Raw genomic sequence first — 17913 nt, 5'->3', positions numbered from 1 at the left:
TTAGCCTACCACACTGCCACCTACTGGAGGAGGGTGTGGGTGCAGCAAGGTAGGCACCAATGAAGTAACAGCTATCAGCGCGGACGTGTACTGCTACATCTGAGGGGCATGTCATAAAAATTATTTACACCCAAATGTAAATGAGCCGGAAAGTTAGTAAGATTTACTTGTTGAAGAAAAGACACTGATGTTTTGCAGGATTTGTTTGTGTATTGTGTTTTACAAGAGGTTCCATACACTGTAAGTGGCCACGAGAAACTTTATTTAAAATGCATGTAGCCATAGGGATCATTGTGCCTTAATCCCAATGCAGGGAAATGGCAGTGATGATTCCATCTGAATACACATATCACTGATATCTTTTTCCCCCCCCAAGAATGTAAAGGGGGGTACTCACGGAGCGATCGCTGCTTAAAATCTAAGCAATCTGACTAGATTGCTTAGATTTTAAGCAGCGATCGCTCCGTGTGTACCCCCCACAGCGATAGCGATGTGCAGCCCTGCACATCGCTATCGCTGGTGCTAGATTGGCCTGCATGCAGGCCAATCTAGCAGGTCGCTCACTTCACCCGCTGGGTGAAATGAGCGGCCCCCCGTCTCCCACCGCACGCTCAGCACACATCACGCTGTGCTGAGCGGGGGGAGAAATGTGTGCTGAGCGGTTCGCTCAGCACACATCTCTCCCCAAATCGGCCCTTGAATACGGCCCTTAACAGCTGCATAATGGGGTAAGTTGCAATCAGGGAGATTGCTGGTCTATTCAGGGAGTCAGGGATATTGCTACTATTTCAGGGAGTCTCCTGCAGAATTAAGGTAGGCAACTATGCTTTAATGTAATGTGGAACTTCACGCCACTCACCATTATTTGAAGCTACTCCATAGTAGAAAACCAGGAGTACACAGTTATATATCTTGCTGTATGAAGGCAATAGGAAACAGTGTTTTACAAATGTTGTTCTGCACACAATTTGAAGTGCCCTCATTTACAATTAAATAGTGGTCTGCTATCAGTCATTATAGAATACATGTGACAAAAAAAAATGTTCAATACATGAGATTAGGGCTAAATAAATTGAGTTTCTTTTTAAAATGTGTTGTAAACTAACTTCATTGAGGAGATTCTGAATTGCTCTCTCTGTGATACCAGCGCAGATGAGTCATTTCTCCTTGTGATTTAAGAACCGAATTCTGCATAATGTAAAGAGGCTTTCCCCTCAGTGCTGCAGGGTGAGTGTAGGAAGAGGTTTCCATGGAAACGGAGTTCTGTGTACCAGCACATAGTGCTTGGGAGGAAATGGTGTAAATCTTGTACATTCAGGTCTGGGTAAAAATACTATTTCTGCTTTATGTTGCTAGGAAACATAAAGTGTAAACACTGAATTTTTTTTTTTTTTCCCAGTTCCTCTGTCGGACACATTTAGTGATTTTGTTCATTGTCGTACTATGGTTTCCCCATTGCAAGGCCTCTTATTTTAGGAACCATGCCATTTGGGGTGTGCACCTCATGTCTTTTCCTTGCTAGACTTTATTATGTTGCTTACTATTACTAATAATAGAATTATTCATCATGTTTTAATTAGGGCTGGGCAAGTTAACGCGTTAATATCGCGTTAACTAATTAACGGCGACAATTATTTTAACGCTGCGTACCGGCAGCTGCCTTGGAAGGACAGAGGCTAAGCCGCGGCGCTATTCTAACTACAATGCCGTCCGTGAGCCAATCGGAGGTCACGGACCGGCAGCCAATCAGTAGCTGCCATTTGGCAGCTCCTGATTGGCTGCCGGCCCGTGACCTCCGATTGGCTCACGGCAGGCTCTGTACTAATAATAGCGTTGCGGCTCTGTTCCTCCATGCCGTGGCTGCCTGGCGGTTCGCAGGCAGCTGTCCCTGTCCCGCTCTTTGCTGCTGCCTCCCGGGCCCCCTCAAAATGTAAGTTTTGTAGAATGCAGGGGGGAGGAATGGGGCAGCGTTTGTGTGGGGAGGGGGGCCCTGCCTCATTTGTCAGTCCCGGGCCCCTTCATTTCTGATGGCAGCCCTGGCGGAGGGTGATTGTGGCGATCACCCCCCCCCTAGCACTGTGCAGTTGTAATCAGCTCTCTTAGTCCTACCAGCTGTTGGTGCATACAGTAGTTAGCTGCGGGCAGCCATGGAGACCGTGACAGCGCCGGTGCCATTTCAAGTGTATTGCTGGCCGCCAGCGAGCCAATCGGAACTCGAGGGCTGGCAGCCAATCAGGAGCGCAATACACTACTTTTGAATTCATTATTGAAACTCGCGCATAAAACGTCCTCTGTGCTATAAGTGGAGCTCTAGTAGTTTAAAGCAGAAAATTAATAAACTAATTTAGATTTTAAGTGACCAGCAATGACATCCATTGGGGCAGATGTATTAAGCCTGGAGAAGTGATAAGAGCAAGGTGATAACGCACCAGCCAATCAGCTCTTGTCGATTTACATATTGGAGCTGATTGGCTGGTGCGTTATGACCTTGCACTTATCACTGCTTTATCACTTCTCCAGGCTTAATAAATCTGCCCAGTTGTCCCTAAATCGCGCATTTCAATTTGCATCCCCATTAAAATGTGCAATATGTACTGTGATGTGCACACTGCATCGCGGGAATCATGCTTAGTTGAATGGACCCCTATGAGTGCATTAGGAACCAGTGAGGACATCAGTTTTCTTCATGTAACTGGTTTATAGTGATTTTCCACATTCTCAGAATTATTGGCTGACCTTTGTATTTGCTAAGTCCCTATAGGTTAAGTTCAATGAAATGAACATTCATAGTTAGAGAAGTTGGTCATTTATCAACCGCCCTCGCCGTGTATCACAGCGTTGTTGATCGCATATGTACTAACATATGCGATCAATATCGCAATGCGGTGACGGAGGCCCCCCGCGATACCTGTGAGGTGGTGTGCAGGGGGTCTCCGCCACCTCACCGGGTGCTTCACCTGCTCACCTGCCAGGCAGCAGGCTGTAACCCGGCGCCTCCTCCTCCCCCCTGCAGCCGGAAGGACCTCCGGCTGCGTTGCTATGGGGAGGAGGAGATTACCTTCCGGGTCCAGGCTTCCTGGAGGAAGTTATGCCGGGGGGGTGTCGGGGTCGCCGTCTGCCAGAGGCCGCAGGTTGCTGCGGCTAGCTATAAGAAGCCCATAGGCTTCTATAGGGTATCGCCATCCAAAGATGGTGATACCCTGTGCGGCGAAAACGCGTCGGTTGGGTGTTTGTACATACGAAAATGCAATAAAACCCCCGAAAACTGTGGTTTTATCGCATTTTTCCTTTAGTACATCCCGCCCTTAGCCTGATAATTCCTGTTCTGTAATGATTTATTTGGGACTTTAATCCTTCTTCAGGGTTCACCCTTGTAGAAAGGACTGCTAAAAATATTTTTCTAAAGTATGTATCTCTTCTCAGCTGTACGATGGGCCTAATGATCAGGCCAGACTCATTGGGACGTACTGTGGGGACCAACCACCTCCAGGTAGCAGCACTAACGGCACCAGCCTTCATGTTGTCTTCCAGTCAGATGGCACCACCTCACGTCAAGGATTTCAGCTAATGTGGAATGTTAATGGTAAGGCAATTTGGGTTTTTGTTTTATAATATATTAAATATCAGAAAATATAAATATATATATATATATATATATATATATATATATAGGCAGGCGACAGCGCGGCACTCCAGGCTTGAGGAAGAGAATAATGGACGACAACCAAGTCTGCAACAACGTTTCAATCTTAATCGATTTTCATCAGGTTACCTGATGAAAATCGATTAAGATTGAAACGTTGTTGCAGAATTGGTTGTCGTCCATTATTCTCTTCCTCAAGCCTGGAGTGCCGCGCCGTCGCCTGCCTACATTTTGTCTTTTGCGAGGGCACCGGGTGAAGGTAACCCATATCATAGGAGTGCCGGACTTATTGCTCTTCTATATATATATATACATATATATATATATATATATATATATATATATATAATTTATTTTTTGTTTGCATTTTTTTGGGTTGTTATTGTCTTTTCTTATTCAGAACGGGGCAGAACTAAATCATATAACAATTCAAAATCTACTTTTATATCATGCATGCTTACTTCTACCAAGCCTTGAGGCAAAGAATGAGCAGAATGATATTTGGAATCTGATATGAGTAAATGACTACCAGAGCAGAAGGGCTTTTTTGTGTCAGTTAGATTTCAAGCCAGGAGAAGGGCCGTGCATTGGATGCCTAGTACACCTGATTGTGGAAATATAATAACTGTGGTCACTGTTCTGCAGCTTAGGGGTATATTTACTAAGAGTTTTTTTTAGAAATGGAGACGTTGCCTATAGCCACTAATCAGATTCCACTTAACATTTATCTGGCTGCTACTAAAAAATAATAGTAAGAATCTGATTGGCTGCTATGGGGAACATCACCATTTCTAAAAAACTCACACCTAAGTAAATATACCCATTAGTGTATCGTATGTAATAAGCACTTCGCTACACCTTCAGTTTCCTTAGATACATGGGGTAAATGGCTTTTCCATGCAAAGCCCCTGCAATGGCCATCACATCCCGTGATGCTTCGTAAATAGGGAGAATCGCAAATCACAAATATTAGCAAAGATATATGTGAGGATTTCTTCCCCTATATAAATAGATCACATACTGTGTATTAATGTGTCCTTTTATACTGTGGCTAGCAAGCGCTTTGTGCGCCAGGTTCCGTGTGGCTTGGTCGCACCAAGCATCTTTTTAGTTCAGAACGTGCATCTTATTCGCACAAATAAAAATAAAAACCCAGGAAGCTACAAAACTGCATTGCTAACATACCCCGACACCTGGATCTTGCCACATTTGTACACCTGTCTGCAGATTTGTGTAAAAAGGGCTCCAGGTTCCGTTGTGATTCATTAGATCTGAAGATCGACATGAGATAGATTTAGCGGTCTATTTACTAAAGCCTTGGATGGAGATAAAGTGCACGGAGATAAAGTACCAGCCAGTCAGCTCCTAACTCCCATGTCATAGGCTGTGTTTGAAAAAATGACATCCAAGGCTTAGTAAGTAGACCCCTTAGACCCTGGAGTAAGAAGATAATGGGGCCTATGTATCAAAGTGCCAACAGCACCATGCAGTGTCGGACTGGGGCATGATGGGCACACCGGGGTAATGCAGTGGTGGGGGCCCGTGTGTAAGGGTGTGGCCAGTCTCTGCAGGGGGTGTGGCTAGCTAACACAGAGGTTTGGCTAACCATTAGAGAGTGCATGGTCTCTACCACTTGATAATATATATATATATATATATATATATAGTAAATACTGCTGGTGCATGCATGATAACGAACCAATGCACTGTAAAAAATATACCACAGTCCTGTGTAATATAAGGTAACATATGTATAATGTATAATTCAAGTGCCCCTAGAGGAGGAGTTGGGGGCCTCCTCCCCCACCGACAGTGGGGCCCACTGGGGGTTTCCCCTGTACCCCTATGGGCCAGTCCAACCCTGGCCCCATGACTTTACACTGTGGGATGCTATCACAATTCTGACAGGAGGATCATGACGGTCAGAATCCCAACGAATTCCAGAGGTAAGTATAGGGGTTAGGGTTAGGCACTAGGGGGACAAGGCTACATGGCGGATGGGTAGGGCTTGACTGAGGGAGTGGAGGTTAGGGTTAGGCTGCAGGAGGGGTGGGTTACGGTTAGGATTAGAGTGAAAATGCTTACTGGGAAGTCAGGTCATCAGTATCTCGCTGTCGGCCTTCTTCTTATTCAGTCATCATCACATGAGGATGGCAGTAACAAAATAAAATTATGTAAAAAGTGCTTTATTATTTTAAAATAAACCATATTGTCAGTGTTCAGTATTTTTTATATATTTTTTATTTATCAATTTTTTAACAAGTGGAACTGAAAGCCTGTGTCTGCATTTTCAGTTCCACAGTGCATGTGCAGACCGGCTACCTGGTTCACACATGCGGATATCCGTGGGGACTGGCACTGCAAAGGGCTAAATGAATGCATATAATGATAAGAAAGAAAAATACACATACGTGACAGTACAAATGTTAGGACTTGGGGCAGCCAGGGAAAACGTTTTATGGTGCAAAGAACATAGGGACACATAAAGACCTGTAATAAGGGGCAGCTGAGAGTATATTGCTTTGTAGGTGAGAATGTAGGCTCTGTAAGTAGCAGAGCAGAGGAAGAGAGAAAAACATGATGTCTATTTACTAAGCCTTCGATGGAGATAAAGTCGACGGCGATAAAGTACCAGCCAATCAGCTGCTAACTGTCATTTTTCAAACGCAGCCTGTGACATGTTAGTTAGGAGGTGATTGGCTGGTAGTTTAGCTCCTTTGACTTTATCTCCATCCAAAGCTTAGTAAATAGACCCCAGTGTCTTGAAATCAGAAGATCAGCAGAGAGGGATGTGGAGGGTGGGAATCCTATCAGCAGAACAGAGGAACAGTCTGTAGAGGGGTGAGGGGAGGAGCACTTAGCAGAAGCTGGTAGTAGTCTGTGTGATTTAGCTATGTACAGTGCGTGGAGGACTTTGGTAATCCTCAGGGAGAAGATGCAGCTGTGCACAGCAGCACAGTAACTTAGGAACTGATGTCATTTTCCAAATACCTATGGCATGAAATGTAACGTCCTGTCTCTGTCTATGTCACGCCCACAGCATAGTTCTGCAGTAAGTTGGGTTATGAAACCAGCGGCTCACCAGCTGCTGTGGAATTACAGCTCTCAGTAGGCCCTTCCAGTCTGACAGTACCTTCTGGTACTTGTAGTTCCACATACTGTAGCTGCATAACTATTTGGTGCCTCTTCTATCTAGTCCATAATGGCACATTACACTGTAAAGACTATACACGGCATTGCCATTTACTGGCCTTCTCATTCCATATACAAATGTAGGAATAGGTTCTTGTGCGGTCACAGAAATGATGGATTCATTACACGTTTCCTGTATTTCATTCAGTTACAGTATGAGCCAGATTGAACGTCTGCCATGTGTAATAAACTCGCATCAAAGTAATGGTTGAAAGGATTTTTTGCCGTCTATGTTTTTAATTAGATTGATATAAGACATTGTTTTGTATTTTGGGATATAATACTGTGTAATTCTTCAAATTTTACCAATCCTATTCCTTTAAATTCTGAAGTTCATATTTGTTTTACGATGAAGCATTCTTTTTATAACCTCATTTGTTTATTAGAGTTTGAAATAATGTAATGGAAATAATGTAATGCCGTCCCTACCTGTGTGTGCCGCTGACCCGCATATGGTAAAACGAGACAATGGGAGCCAGACCATCTCTCTGATTGAATAAAGAATCACATCACTTACTGCATCTTCTCTTCCTGCAGCGTTCTCGGTTGCATAATCACAGATATATCACGTGACCTCATAGTCCAAAGAGCTGGCCCTCTGACTCATAAAGATATTAACTCTGCTCTGTTCTCTCGCCAGCTTCCGCAATATCAGTCTTTCTCTTCACCCTAATCTCCATGCACTACAGGGTAATTATTCCTCTTTCCCCATTCTGCATTGTACTCCAGTGCATACTCATGGGTGGATCCTCTAAGCGGGTGGTATTCATGTGACCGCCGGTCAGCTGACCGACAGTCACATGACCTCCTCCACCAGCCCGACGGGTCACTGTCCCGATGGTCGGCATGCCGACCAACAGGGACTATTTCCACTCGTGGGTGTCCACGACACCCATAGAGTGGGAATAGAAGAACCCGTGGTGACCGCAGGTCGCCACCGAGCCCGCAGTGTGGCGAGCGCAGCGAGCCCGCAAGGGGCTTGCTGCACTCGCCCCTCCCCGCCGGGATCCCGGCATTGGTATGCTGCCGGGATCCCGGCGTCGGTAAGCTGACCGGCGGTCAGGAGACCGCCGGTCAGCCGTACTACACCCCTCTAAGCCTTCATCAATGCCCTTTAGGGCCAACAGCCGCGCTCCTGCATGCTGCAGGCTCACCCGCTACATCTCTTGACTGTACTTGCGAACCCATCACAGCCTGGGCCGTATTATTCAAAAGCCTGACTGGGGGTGCGGGGGTGGGGAAGGGTGCTGGGGTAGGAGTTCTGTAATGCCCTAACGTCAGGGCTGTGATGTCATGCCGCCTTCACCATTATTACAGCTCCATGAGCAATACAGTCTAGTCGTGACCTTGATTGCCTGTGCTTGAATGTTCCCAAGGGCCGTTGGGACCAGCCAAAGCAGTTATTATTTACACATACTTAAAGTACAAATGGCAGCCAACATGTACAAACACAAGTCAGGATTTCAAAAGAAAAAGGAAGAAAAGGAGGAACAATTGTGCTGTGAGAAAAGAGGTCAACAGACGGGAAGCAGTTAAAATGACGACTGTCAGGATCCTGGCATTCAGGATACTGATGCCGAAATCCCGACAGACTTTATTTCAACTGGGTATCGGTGTCCGTGTGAATACTGAAAGTGTAAGTGATGGCATAAGCTCTGCTTCCCAAATGTCCGCTGTAGTGGGATGAAAGATTGAAGTGCCAGAGAGGTCCTGAAATTTCTGAAAGCCTAGGGGCCCGGCCATGGGTTAATACTAGAGATGAGCGGGTTCGGTTTCTCTGAATCCGAACCCGCCAGAACTTCATGTTTTTTTTCATAGGTCCGAGCGACTCGGATCTTCCCGCCTTGCTCGGTTAACCCGAGCGCGCCCGAACGTCATCATGACGCTGTCGGATTCTCGCGAGGCTCGGATTCTATCGCGAGACTCGGATTCTATATAAGGAGCCGCGCGTCGCCGCCATTTTCACACGTGCATTGAGATTGATAGGGAGAGGACGTGGCTGGCGTCCTCTCCGTTTAGAATAGATTAGAGAGACACTTGATTTACTAATTTTGGGGAGCATTAGGAGTACTCAGTACAGTGCAGAGTTTTGCTGATAGTGACCACCAGTTTTATTTATAATCCGTTCTCTGCCTGAAAAAAGCGATACACAGCACACAGTGACTCAGTCACATACCATATCTGTGTGCACTGCTCAGGCTCAGGCCAGTGTGCTGCATCATCTATTATCTATATATAATATTATATATATCTGTCTGACTGCTCAGCTCACACAGCTTATAATTGTGGGGGAGACTGGGGAGCACTACTGCAGTGCCAGTTATAGGTTATAGCAGGAGCCAGGAGTACATAATATATTATATAGTGAGTGACCACCAGACACACAGTGCAGTTTATTTAATATATCCGTTCTCTGCCTGAAAAAAGCGATACACACAGTGACTCAGTCAGTCACATACCATATCTGTGTGCACTGCTCAGGCTCAGGCCAGTGTGCTGCATCATCTATATATATTATATATCTGTCTGACTGCTCAGCTCACACAGCTTATAATTGTGGGGGAGACTGGGGAGCACTACTGCAGTGCCAGTTATAGGTTATAGCAGGAGCCAGGAGTACATAATATTATATTAAAATTAAACAGTGCACACTTTTGCTGCAGGAGTGCCACTGCCAGTGTGACTAGTGACCAGTGACCTGACCACCAGTATATATAATATTAGTAGTATACTATCTCTTTATCAACCAGTCTATATATTAGCAGCAGACACAGTACAGTGCGGTAGTTCACGGCTGTGGCTACCTCTGTGTCGGCACTCGGCAGCCCATCCATAATTGTATATACCACCTAACCGTGGTTTTTTTTTCTTTCTTTATACATACATACTAGTTACGAGTATACTATCTCTTTATCAACCAGTCTATATTAGCAGCAGACACAGTACAGTGCGGTAGTTCACGGCTGTGGCTACCTCTGTGTCGGCACTCGGCAGCCCGTCCATAATTGTATATACCACCTAACCGTGGTTTTTTTTTTCTTTCTTTATACATACATACTAGTTACGAGTATACTATCTCTTTATCAACCAGTCTATATATTAGCAGCAGACACAGTACAGTGCGGTAGTTCACGGCTGTGGCTACCTCTGTGTCGGCACTCGGAAGCCCGTCCATAATTGTATATACCACCTAACCGTGGTTTTTTTTTCTTTCTTTATACATACATACTAGTTACGAGTATACTATCTCTTTATCAACCAGTCTATATTAGCAGCAGACACAGTACAGTGCGGTAGTTCACGGCTGTGGCTACCTCTGTGTCGGCACTCGGCAGCCCGTCCATAATTGTATATACCACCTAACCGTGGTTTTTTTTTCTTTCTTTATACATACATACTAGTTACGAGTATACTATCTCTTTATCAACCAGTCTATATATTAGCAGCAGACACAGTACAGTGCGGTAGTTCACGGCTGTGGCTACCTCTGTGTCGGCACTCGGCAGCCCGTCCATAATTGTATACTAGTATCCAATCCATCCATCTCCATTGTTTACCTGAGGTGCCTTTTAGTTGTGCCTATTAAAATATGGAGAACAAAAATGTTGAGGTTCCAAAATTAGGGAAAGATCAAGATCCACTTCCACCTCGTGCTGAAGCTGCTGCCACTAGTCATGGCCGAGACGATGAAATGCCAGCAACGTCGTCTGCCAAGGCCGATGCCCAATGTCATAGTACAGAGCATGTCAAATCCAAAACACCAAATATCAGTAAAAAAAGGACTCCAAAACCTAAAATAAAATTGTCGGAGGAGAAGCGTAAACTTGCCAATATGCCATTTACCACACGGAGTGGCAAGGAACGGCTGAGGCCCTGGCCTATGTTCATGGCTAGTGGTTCAGCTTCACATGAGGATGGAAGCACTCAGCCTCTCGCTAGAAAAATGAAAAGACTCAAGCTGGCAAAAGCAGCACAGCAAAGAACTGTGCATTCTTCGAAATCCCAAATCCACAAGGAGAGTCCAATTGTGTCGGTTGCGATGCCTGACCTTCCCAACACTGGACGTGAAGAGCATGCGCCTTCCACCATTTGCACGCCCCCTGCAAGTGCTGGAAGGAGCACCCGCAGTCCAGTTCCTGATAGTCAGATTGAAGATGTCAGTGTTGAAGTACACCAGGATGAGGATATGGGTGTTGCTGGCGCTGGGGAGGAAATTGACCAGGAGGATTCTGATGGTGAGGTGGTTTGTTTAAGTCAGGCACCCGGGGAGACACCTGTTGTCCGTGGGAGGAATATGGCCGTTGACATGCCAGGTGAAAATACCAAAAAAATCAGCTCTTCGGTGTGGAGGTATTTCACCAGAAATGCGGACAACAGGTGTCAAGCCGTGTGTTCCCTTTGTCAAGCTGTAATAAGTAGGGGTAAGGACGTTAACCACCTCGGAACATCCTCCCTTATACGTCACCTGCAGCGCATTCATAATAAGTCAGTGACAAGTTCAAAAACTTTGGGTGACAGCGGAAGCAGTCCACTGACCAGTAAATCCCTTCCTCTTGTAACCAAGCTCACGCAAACCACCCCACCAACTCCCTCAGTGTCAATTTCCTCCTTCCCCAGGAATGCCAATAGTCCTGCAGGCCATGTCACTGGCAATTCTGACGAGTCCTCTCCTGCCTGGGATTCCTCCGATGCATCCTTGCGTGTAACGCCTACTGCTGCTGGCGCTGCTGTTGTTGCCGCTGGGAGTCGATGGTCATCCCAGAGGGGAAGTCGTAAGCCCACTTGTACTACTTCCAGTAAGCAATTGACTGTTCAACAGTCCTTTGCGAGGAAGATGAAATATCACAGCAGTCATCCTACTGCAAAGCGGATAACTGAGGCCTTGGCATCCTGGGTGGTGAGAAACGTGGTTCCGGTATCCATCATTACTGCAGAGCCAACTAGAGACTTGTTGGAGGTACTGTGTCCCCGGTACCAAATACCATCTAGGTTCCATTTCTCTAGGCAGGCGATACCGAAAATGTACACAGACCTCAGAAAAAGAGTCACCAGTGTCCTAAAAAATGCAGCTGTACCCAATGTCCACTTAACCACGGACATGTGGACAAGTGGAGCAGGGCAGGGTCAGGACTATATGACTGTGACAGCCCACTGGGTAGATGTATGGACTCCCGCCGCAAGAACAGCAGCGGCGGCACCAGTAGCAGCATCTCGCAAACGCCAACTCTTTCCTAGGCAGGCTACGCTTTGTATCACCGGTTTCCAGAATACGCACACAGCTGAAAACCTCTTACGGCAACTGAGGAAGATCATCGCGGAATGGCTTACCCCAATTGGACTCTCCTGTGGATTTGTGGCATCGGACAACGCCAGCAATATTGTGTGTGCATTAAATATGGGCAAATTCCAGCACGTCCCATGTTTTGCACATACCTTGAATTTGGTGGTGCAGAATTTTTTTAAAAACGACAGGGGCGTGCAAGAGATGCTGTCGGTGGCCAGAAGAATTGCGGGACACTTTCGGCGTACAGGCACCACGTACAGAAGACTGGAGCACCACCAAAAACTACTGAACCTGCCCTGCCATCATCTGAAGCAAGAAGTGGTAACGAGGTGGAATTCAACCCTCTATATGCTTCAGAGGTTGGAGGAGCAGCAAAAGGCCATTCAAGCCTATACAATTGAGCACGATATAGTAGGTGGAATGCACCTGTCTCAGGCGCAGTGGAGAATGATTTCAACGTTGTGCAAGGTTCTGATGCCCTTTGAACTTGCCACACGTGAAGTCAGTTCAGACACTGCCAGCCTGAGTCAGGTCATTCCCCTCATCAGGCTTTTGCAGAAGAAGCTGGAGGCATTGAAGAAGGAGCTAAAAGGGAGCGATTCCGCTAGGCATGTGGGACTTGTGGATGCAGCCCTTAATTCGCTTAACAAGGATTCACGGGTGGTCAATCTGTTGAAATCAGAGCACTACATTTTGGCCACCGTGCTCGATCCTAGATTTAAAGCCTACCTTGGATCTCTCTTTCCGGCAGACACAGGTCTGCTGGGGTTGAAAGACCTGCTGGTGACAAAATTGTCAAGTCAAGCGGAACGCGACCTGTCAACATCTCCTCCTTCACATTCTCCCGCAACTGGGGGTGCGAGGAAAAGGCTCAGAATTCCGAGCCCACCCGCTGGCGGTGATGCAGGGCAGTCTGGAGCGACTGCTGATGCTGACATCTGGTCCGGACTGAAGGACCTGACAACGATTACGGACATGTCGTCTACTGTCACTGCATATGATTCTCTCAACATCGATAGAATGGTGGAGGATTATATGAGTGACCGCATCCAAGTAGGCACGTCACACAGTCCGTACTTATACTGGCAGGAAAAAGAGGCAATTTGGAGGCCCTTGCACAAACTGGCTTTATTCTACCTAAGTTGCCCTCCCACAAGTGTGTACTCCGAAAGAGTGTTTAGTGCCGCCGCTCACCTTGTCAGCAATCGGCGTACGAGGTTACATCCAGAAAATGTGGAGAAGATGATGTTCATTAAAATGAATTATAATCAATTCCTCCGCGGAGACATTGACCAGCAGCAATTGCCTCCACAAAGTACACAGGGAGCTGAGATGGTGGATTCCAGTGGGGACGAATTGATAATCTGTGAGGAGGGGGATGTACACGGTGATATATCGGAGGGTGAAGATGAGGTGGACATCTTGCCTCTGTAGAGCCAGTTTGTGCAAGGAGAGATTAATTGCTTCTTTTTTGGGGGGGATCCAAACCAACCCGTCATATCAGTCACAGTCGTGTGGCAGACCCTGTCACTGAAATGATGGGTTGGTTAAAGTGTGCATGTCCTGTTTTGTTTATACAACATAAGGGTGGGTGGGAGGGCCCAAGGACAATTCCATCTTGCACCTCTTTTTTCTTTTCTTTTTCTTTGCATCATGTGCTGATTGGGGAGGGTTTTTTGGAAGGGACATCCTGCGTGACACTGCAGTGCCACTCCTAGATGGGCCCGGTGTTTGTGTCGGCCACTAGGGTCGCTAATCTTACTCACACAGTCAGCTACCTCATTGCGCCTCTTTTTTTCTTTGCGTCATGTGCTGTTTGGGGAGGGTTTTTTGGAAGGGACATCCTGCGTGACACTGCAGTGCCACTCCTAGATGGGCCCGGTGTTTGTGTCGGCCACTAGGGTCGCTAATCTTACTCACACAGCTACCTCATTGCGCCTCTTTTTTTCTTTGCGTCATGTGCTGTTTGGGGAGGGTTTTTTGGAAGGGACATCCTGCGTGACACTGCAGTGCCACTCCTAGATGGGCCCGGTGTTTGTGTCGGCCACTAGGGTCGCTAATCTTACTCACACAGCTACCTCATTGCGCCTCTTTTTTTCTTTGCGTCATGTGCTGTTTGGGGAGGGTTTTTTGGAAGGGCCATCCTGCGTGACACTGCAGTGCCACTCCTAGATGGGCCCGGTGTTTGTGTCGGCCACTAGGGTCGCTAATCTTACTCACACAGCTACCTCATTGCGCCTCTTTTTTTCTTTGCGTCATGTGCTGTTTGGGGAGGGTTTTTTGGAAGGGACATCCTGCGTGACACTGCAGTGCCACTCCTAGATGGGCCCGGTGTTTGTGTCGGCCACTAGGGTCGCTTATCTTACTCACACAGCGACCTCGGTGCAAATTTTAGGACTAAAAATAATATTGTGAGGTGTGAGGTATTCAGAATAGACTGAAAATGAGTGTAAATTATGGTTTTTGAGGTTAATAATACTTTGGGATCAAAATGACCCCCAAATTCTATGATTTAAGCTGTTTTTTAGTGTTTTTTGAAAAAAACACCCGAATCCAAAACACACCCGAATCCGACAAAAAAAATTCGGTGAGGTTTTGCCAAAACGCGTTCGAACCCAAAACACGGCCGCGGAACCGAACCCAAAACCAAAACACAAAACCCGAAAAATTTCAGGCGCTCATCTCTAGTTAATACAGCCCTGCTCACAACTACACTTACTGGTATCCGCAACTCCTCTGTGCATCTCACAGAGTTCTGGAACTTAGGGGCCAATTTATCACCATCCGCATCCAAGGATAAGTATCAATTATCGCATGCAGGGACAGAGCTTGCGATGCCTGTCCGCAGCATCATCAGGGTATTTTTCGTGAAAAATACGCCGATGTCCTGCTGCGCAAGCGCCGACATCACCGCTACCACCGCTAAGTCGAACCCCCCCCTCGTAACTATTTTTTTTTGTGAATTCTGCCCAGATCGCATTTTTCATTATAAGTATGGGAAATGCAATGTTGGTTACTAAAATTAGTGAATTAAAGGGTTTGGAGCAGTTTTACATGACAACTGCTCCAAAAGTCTTTTAATACTTTTAAGTGATATTAAAATAATATGATAGGGGCATGATAGCACCCTTTTCACATTATTTTTTAGTAAAAATAATGGGGGTCATTCTGAGTTGATCGCTCGCTAGCAACTTTTTGCAGTGCTGTGATCAGGTTAAAACTCCGCAAAACTGCGCATGTGTATTCACCGCAATGCGCAGGCACGTCGTACGGGTACAAAGAGGATTGGTGCTGGGCGATGGAATTATCTGCATCTGCCAGTAGCTTAGTAGAGAAAATACAGATGCAGTCCTTCATTTGAAAGCATTGCCCTCTGTGTCGTCAACGCTCCCATGTGTACAGGCCCTGATGAGAAACACTGCTTTCCATCAATGTGACTTCCTGTCATCGTGTATTCTGTGTGGCTGCTGTATATCAGAATTCCTCAGTCAGTGCAGAGCTTCCGGAACTGTCTGTATCCGGGGATTCCATCCCAGCTGATTTCAGTTCACACACACATCAGGGATGTGAATATTGGGAGGTTAAAGATTGCATGGCAGAATTGTCTCCTTGTTCAGGGGAATGGAGATGCAGGCTGAAACTGAAGTGGCCTCTTGGTACTCACCACGTAATTCTGTCATTTATAAAAACAGGGCTGTATTTACTTTTCAAAGCCACCATTTGTCGGCAGTTCTGGGCATGGGAATTAAAAGGGCAGTAATACCAAATGCATAACCAGGAGTGTTTTGCATTTAATGCTGTTTCCTTTTTAGATTCTGCCATCGGAACCGCTGACAAAGTCTATGAAAAGCTGCTGCTTAGTATCCCGCAGATTATAGTGTATAGCCGCTGTAGTCCCTGTTTTTTTTTTTTTTTTTGTCCATATCAAGAAAAGAGATAAAAGTTTATTAAATTAAGTTAAAAAAGTTAAAGGAGTTATATATCTTAAACTATAATCTCTCTTAGGGGTCTATTCATGAAGCAGTGAAAAGTGTGGAGAAGTGAGCCAGTGGAGAAGTGGCCCATCACAACCAATCAGCATTGAATTAACATTTATAATTTGCATACTATAAATTTGTACGGAGCAGCTGATTGGTTGCCATGGGCAACTTCTCCACTGGCTCACTTCTGCTCACTTTTCACTGCTTCATGAATAGACCCCTTACTGTCATTTTAAATGTGTGTATGTACACACACGTACAGATAGATAGATAGATAGATAGATAGATAGATAGATAATATATAAATAGTATACTGTATATTGGCAGAGGAACCACCGGGTGTGGTAAAAAGAGGGCATGGTCACACAAAGGGGTGTGGCTACATGCAAAGGGGTGTTGCCTAGCAGGGATCCCGAGATAGTCACTCTGAGAGCATGCCCCCCGGACACACACTTCCTGTCTTCCTGCGCTGTCGGCTCCTCATCTATGACAGGAGCCGGGTGCTGTAGGAGACTGTCCCACTGCAGCACCTGGCTCCTGTCACTGCGGAGGAGACTGCAATTTAGTGTCACCCTCAGGCCACACCCCTCGCACCCCCCTTATGACGCCACTGTATATTGACGCCAGTGGCGGTTCCAGAGGTGTAGTCCAAATTTCAAATAGGGCAACCATATCTACTGCCAACAACTGTCATCCCAAACTGACTCACTGGCAGTTGGTGTGGTTCCCCTATTTGAAATTTGGACTGCACTTTGGAGGAGATGAAATGCCATCCTTCTATACGCATACCACTGCGAAGCATAGTATTTTAAATCAAAGTTGTTACGAGTGCGTAAGGCCACATCTCCCTGTTTGGCCACGCCTCCTCTAGCACTAGGGCCTGCTGTATGTCTTGAAGGCCCTGAGGACGACAACTGACGATAAGAGTAATAACGTAATAACTTAATGTTCCATCTTCTGACCAGTACCACCTGCTCCAGCTGAATAACACTGCAATCATGATAAAAAGGCCCTTTAATATTAATATTATTGAGTCATAGCTGGACTTCCTTCTGTGTCAGTACTTATGGTACAACTATTTCACAGCAATGTTATTATAATATATTTTTTGCAATTATTATGCAGGCCAACAAAAAAACAAATTTAGTTGCCAAGGATATTTGAACGAATTTAGGGTATTTGGGACTGCTAAATTAAAAAATGAAAGTAGTTTCTTCGAATTGGCTCTAGTTCTTGAGATAATGGATACCCTCCATAAAAAGGGAAGTTAGCCTATCGCATGCATATAGGAATCTACAGGAACATTCTAGAAGATGAGACATGCAAATATTCTAGATGTTCACTGTGTGAAATTCTAGAATATTCAACCGCCTTATATAAGTTGTCGGCCATTGTCAGTTGGCAGTTGAGTGGTTCGCGTTGTCTATTGTGTTTTTCTTGATTCTCGTCCATGTACCTCAATCTATCAAAACCGATGTCATATTCGGAATCAGCACCGCAAAGTTACCCCAAAGTCGCTCTAATATAATTGTCAATAAAATGAGTGTTCATCATATTTCGATACTGCAGTTATTTCCCAACATTTCTGATTACCGTTACACTTATCTGTATATCACATTTCCAAGAGAATAAACACATTTTAAACAAAACAATAAAAATCCATCATGATCTTCAGTTTCCCTCATAGTAACATTACGCGCCTTGCTGTGTGGTCACATGCAGAGTAAACAGCAGCGGTTACTGTTTGTAGCTAGCAAGAGTTAAGGGAAAACACATGCCATTCATTTCCTCTATGAGAGCCTTGCCTGCGCAGT

General features: G+C 45.7%; 1 protein-coding gene across 1 annotated transcript in view; it reads left to right on the top strand.

Annotated features, from left to right (window-relative positions):
• The window catches only part of CUBN (cubilin), a 729033-nt gene that overhangs the window by 198099 nt on the left and 513021 nt on the right, over positions 1 to 17913 (top strand). Inside the window, exon 27 of the mRNA XM_063921523.1 lies at positions 3424 to 3583. Coding sequence (XP_063777593.1) covers positions 3424 to 3583 — 160 coding nt within the window. The remainder of the gene's footprint in view (positions 1 to 3423; positions 3584 to 17913) is intronic.

The sequence above is a fragment of the Pseudophryne corroboree genome, chromosome 5 (assembly GCF_028390025.1).
Source record: "Pseudophryne corroboree isolate aPseCor3 chromosome 5, aPseCor3.hap2, whole genome shotgun sequence".
Lineage (NCBI taxonomy): Eukaryota > Metazoa > Chordata > Amphibia > Anura > Myobatrachidae > Pseudophryne > Pseudophryne corroboree.
This window is presented reverse-complemented; position numbering and strand designations above follow the sequence as displayed.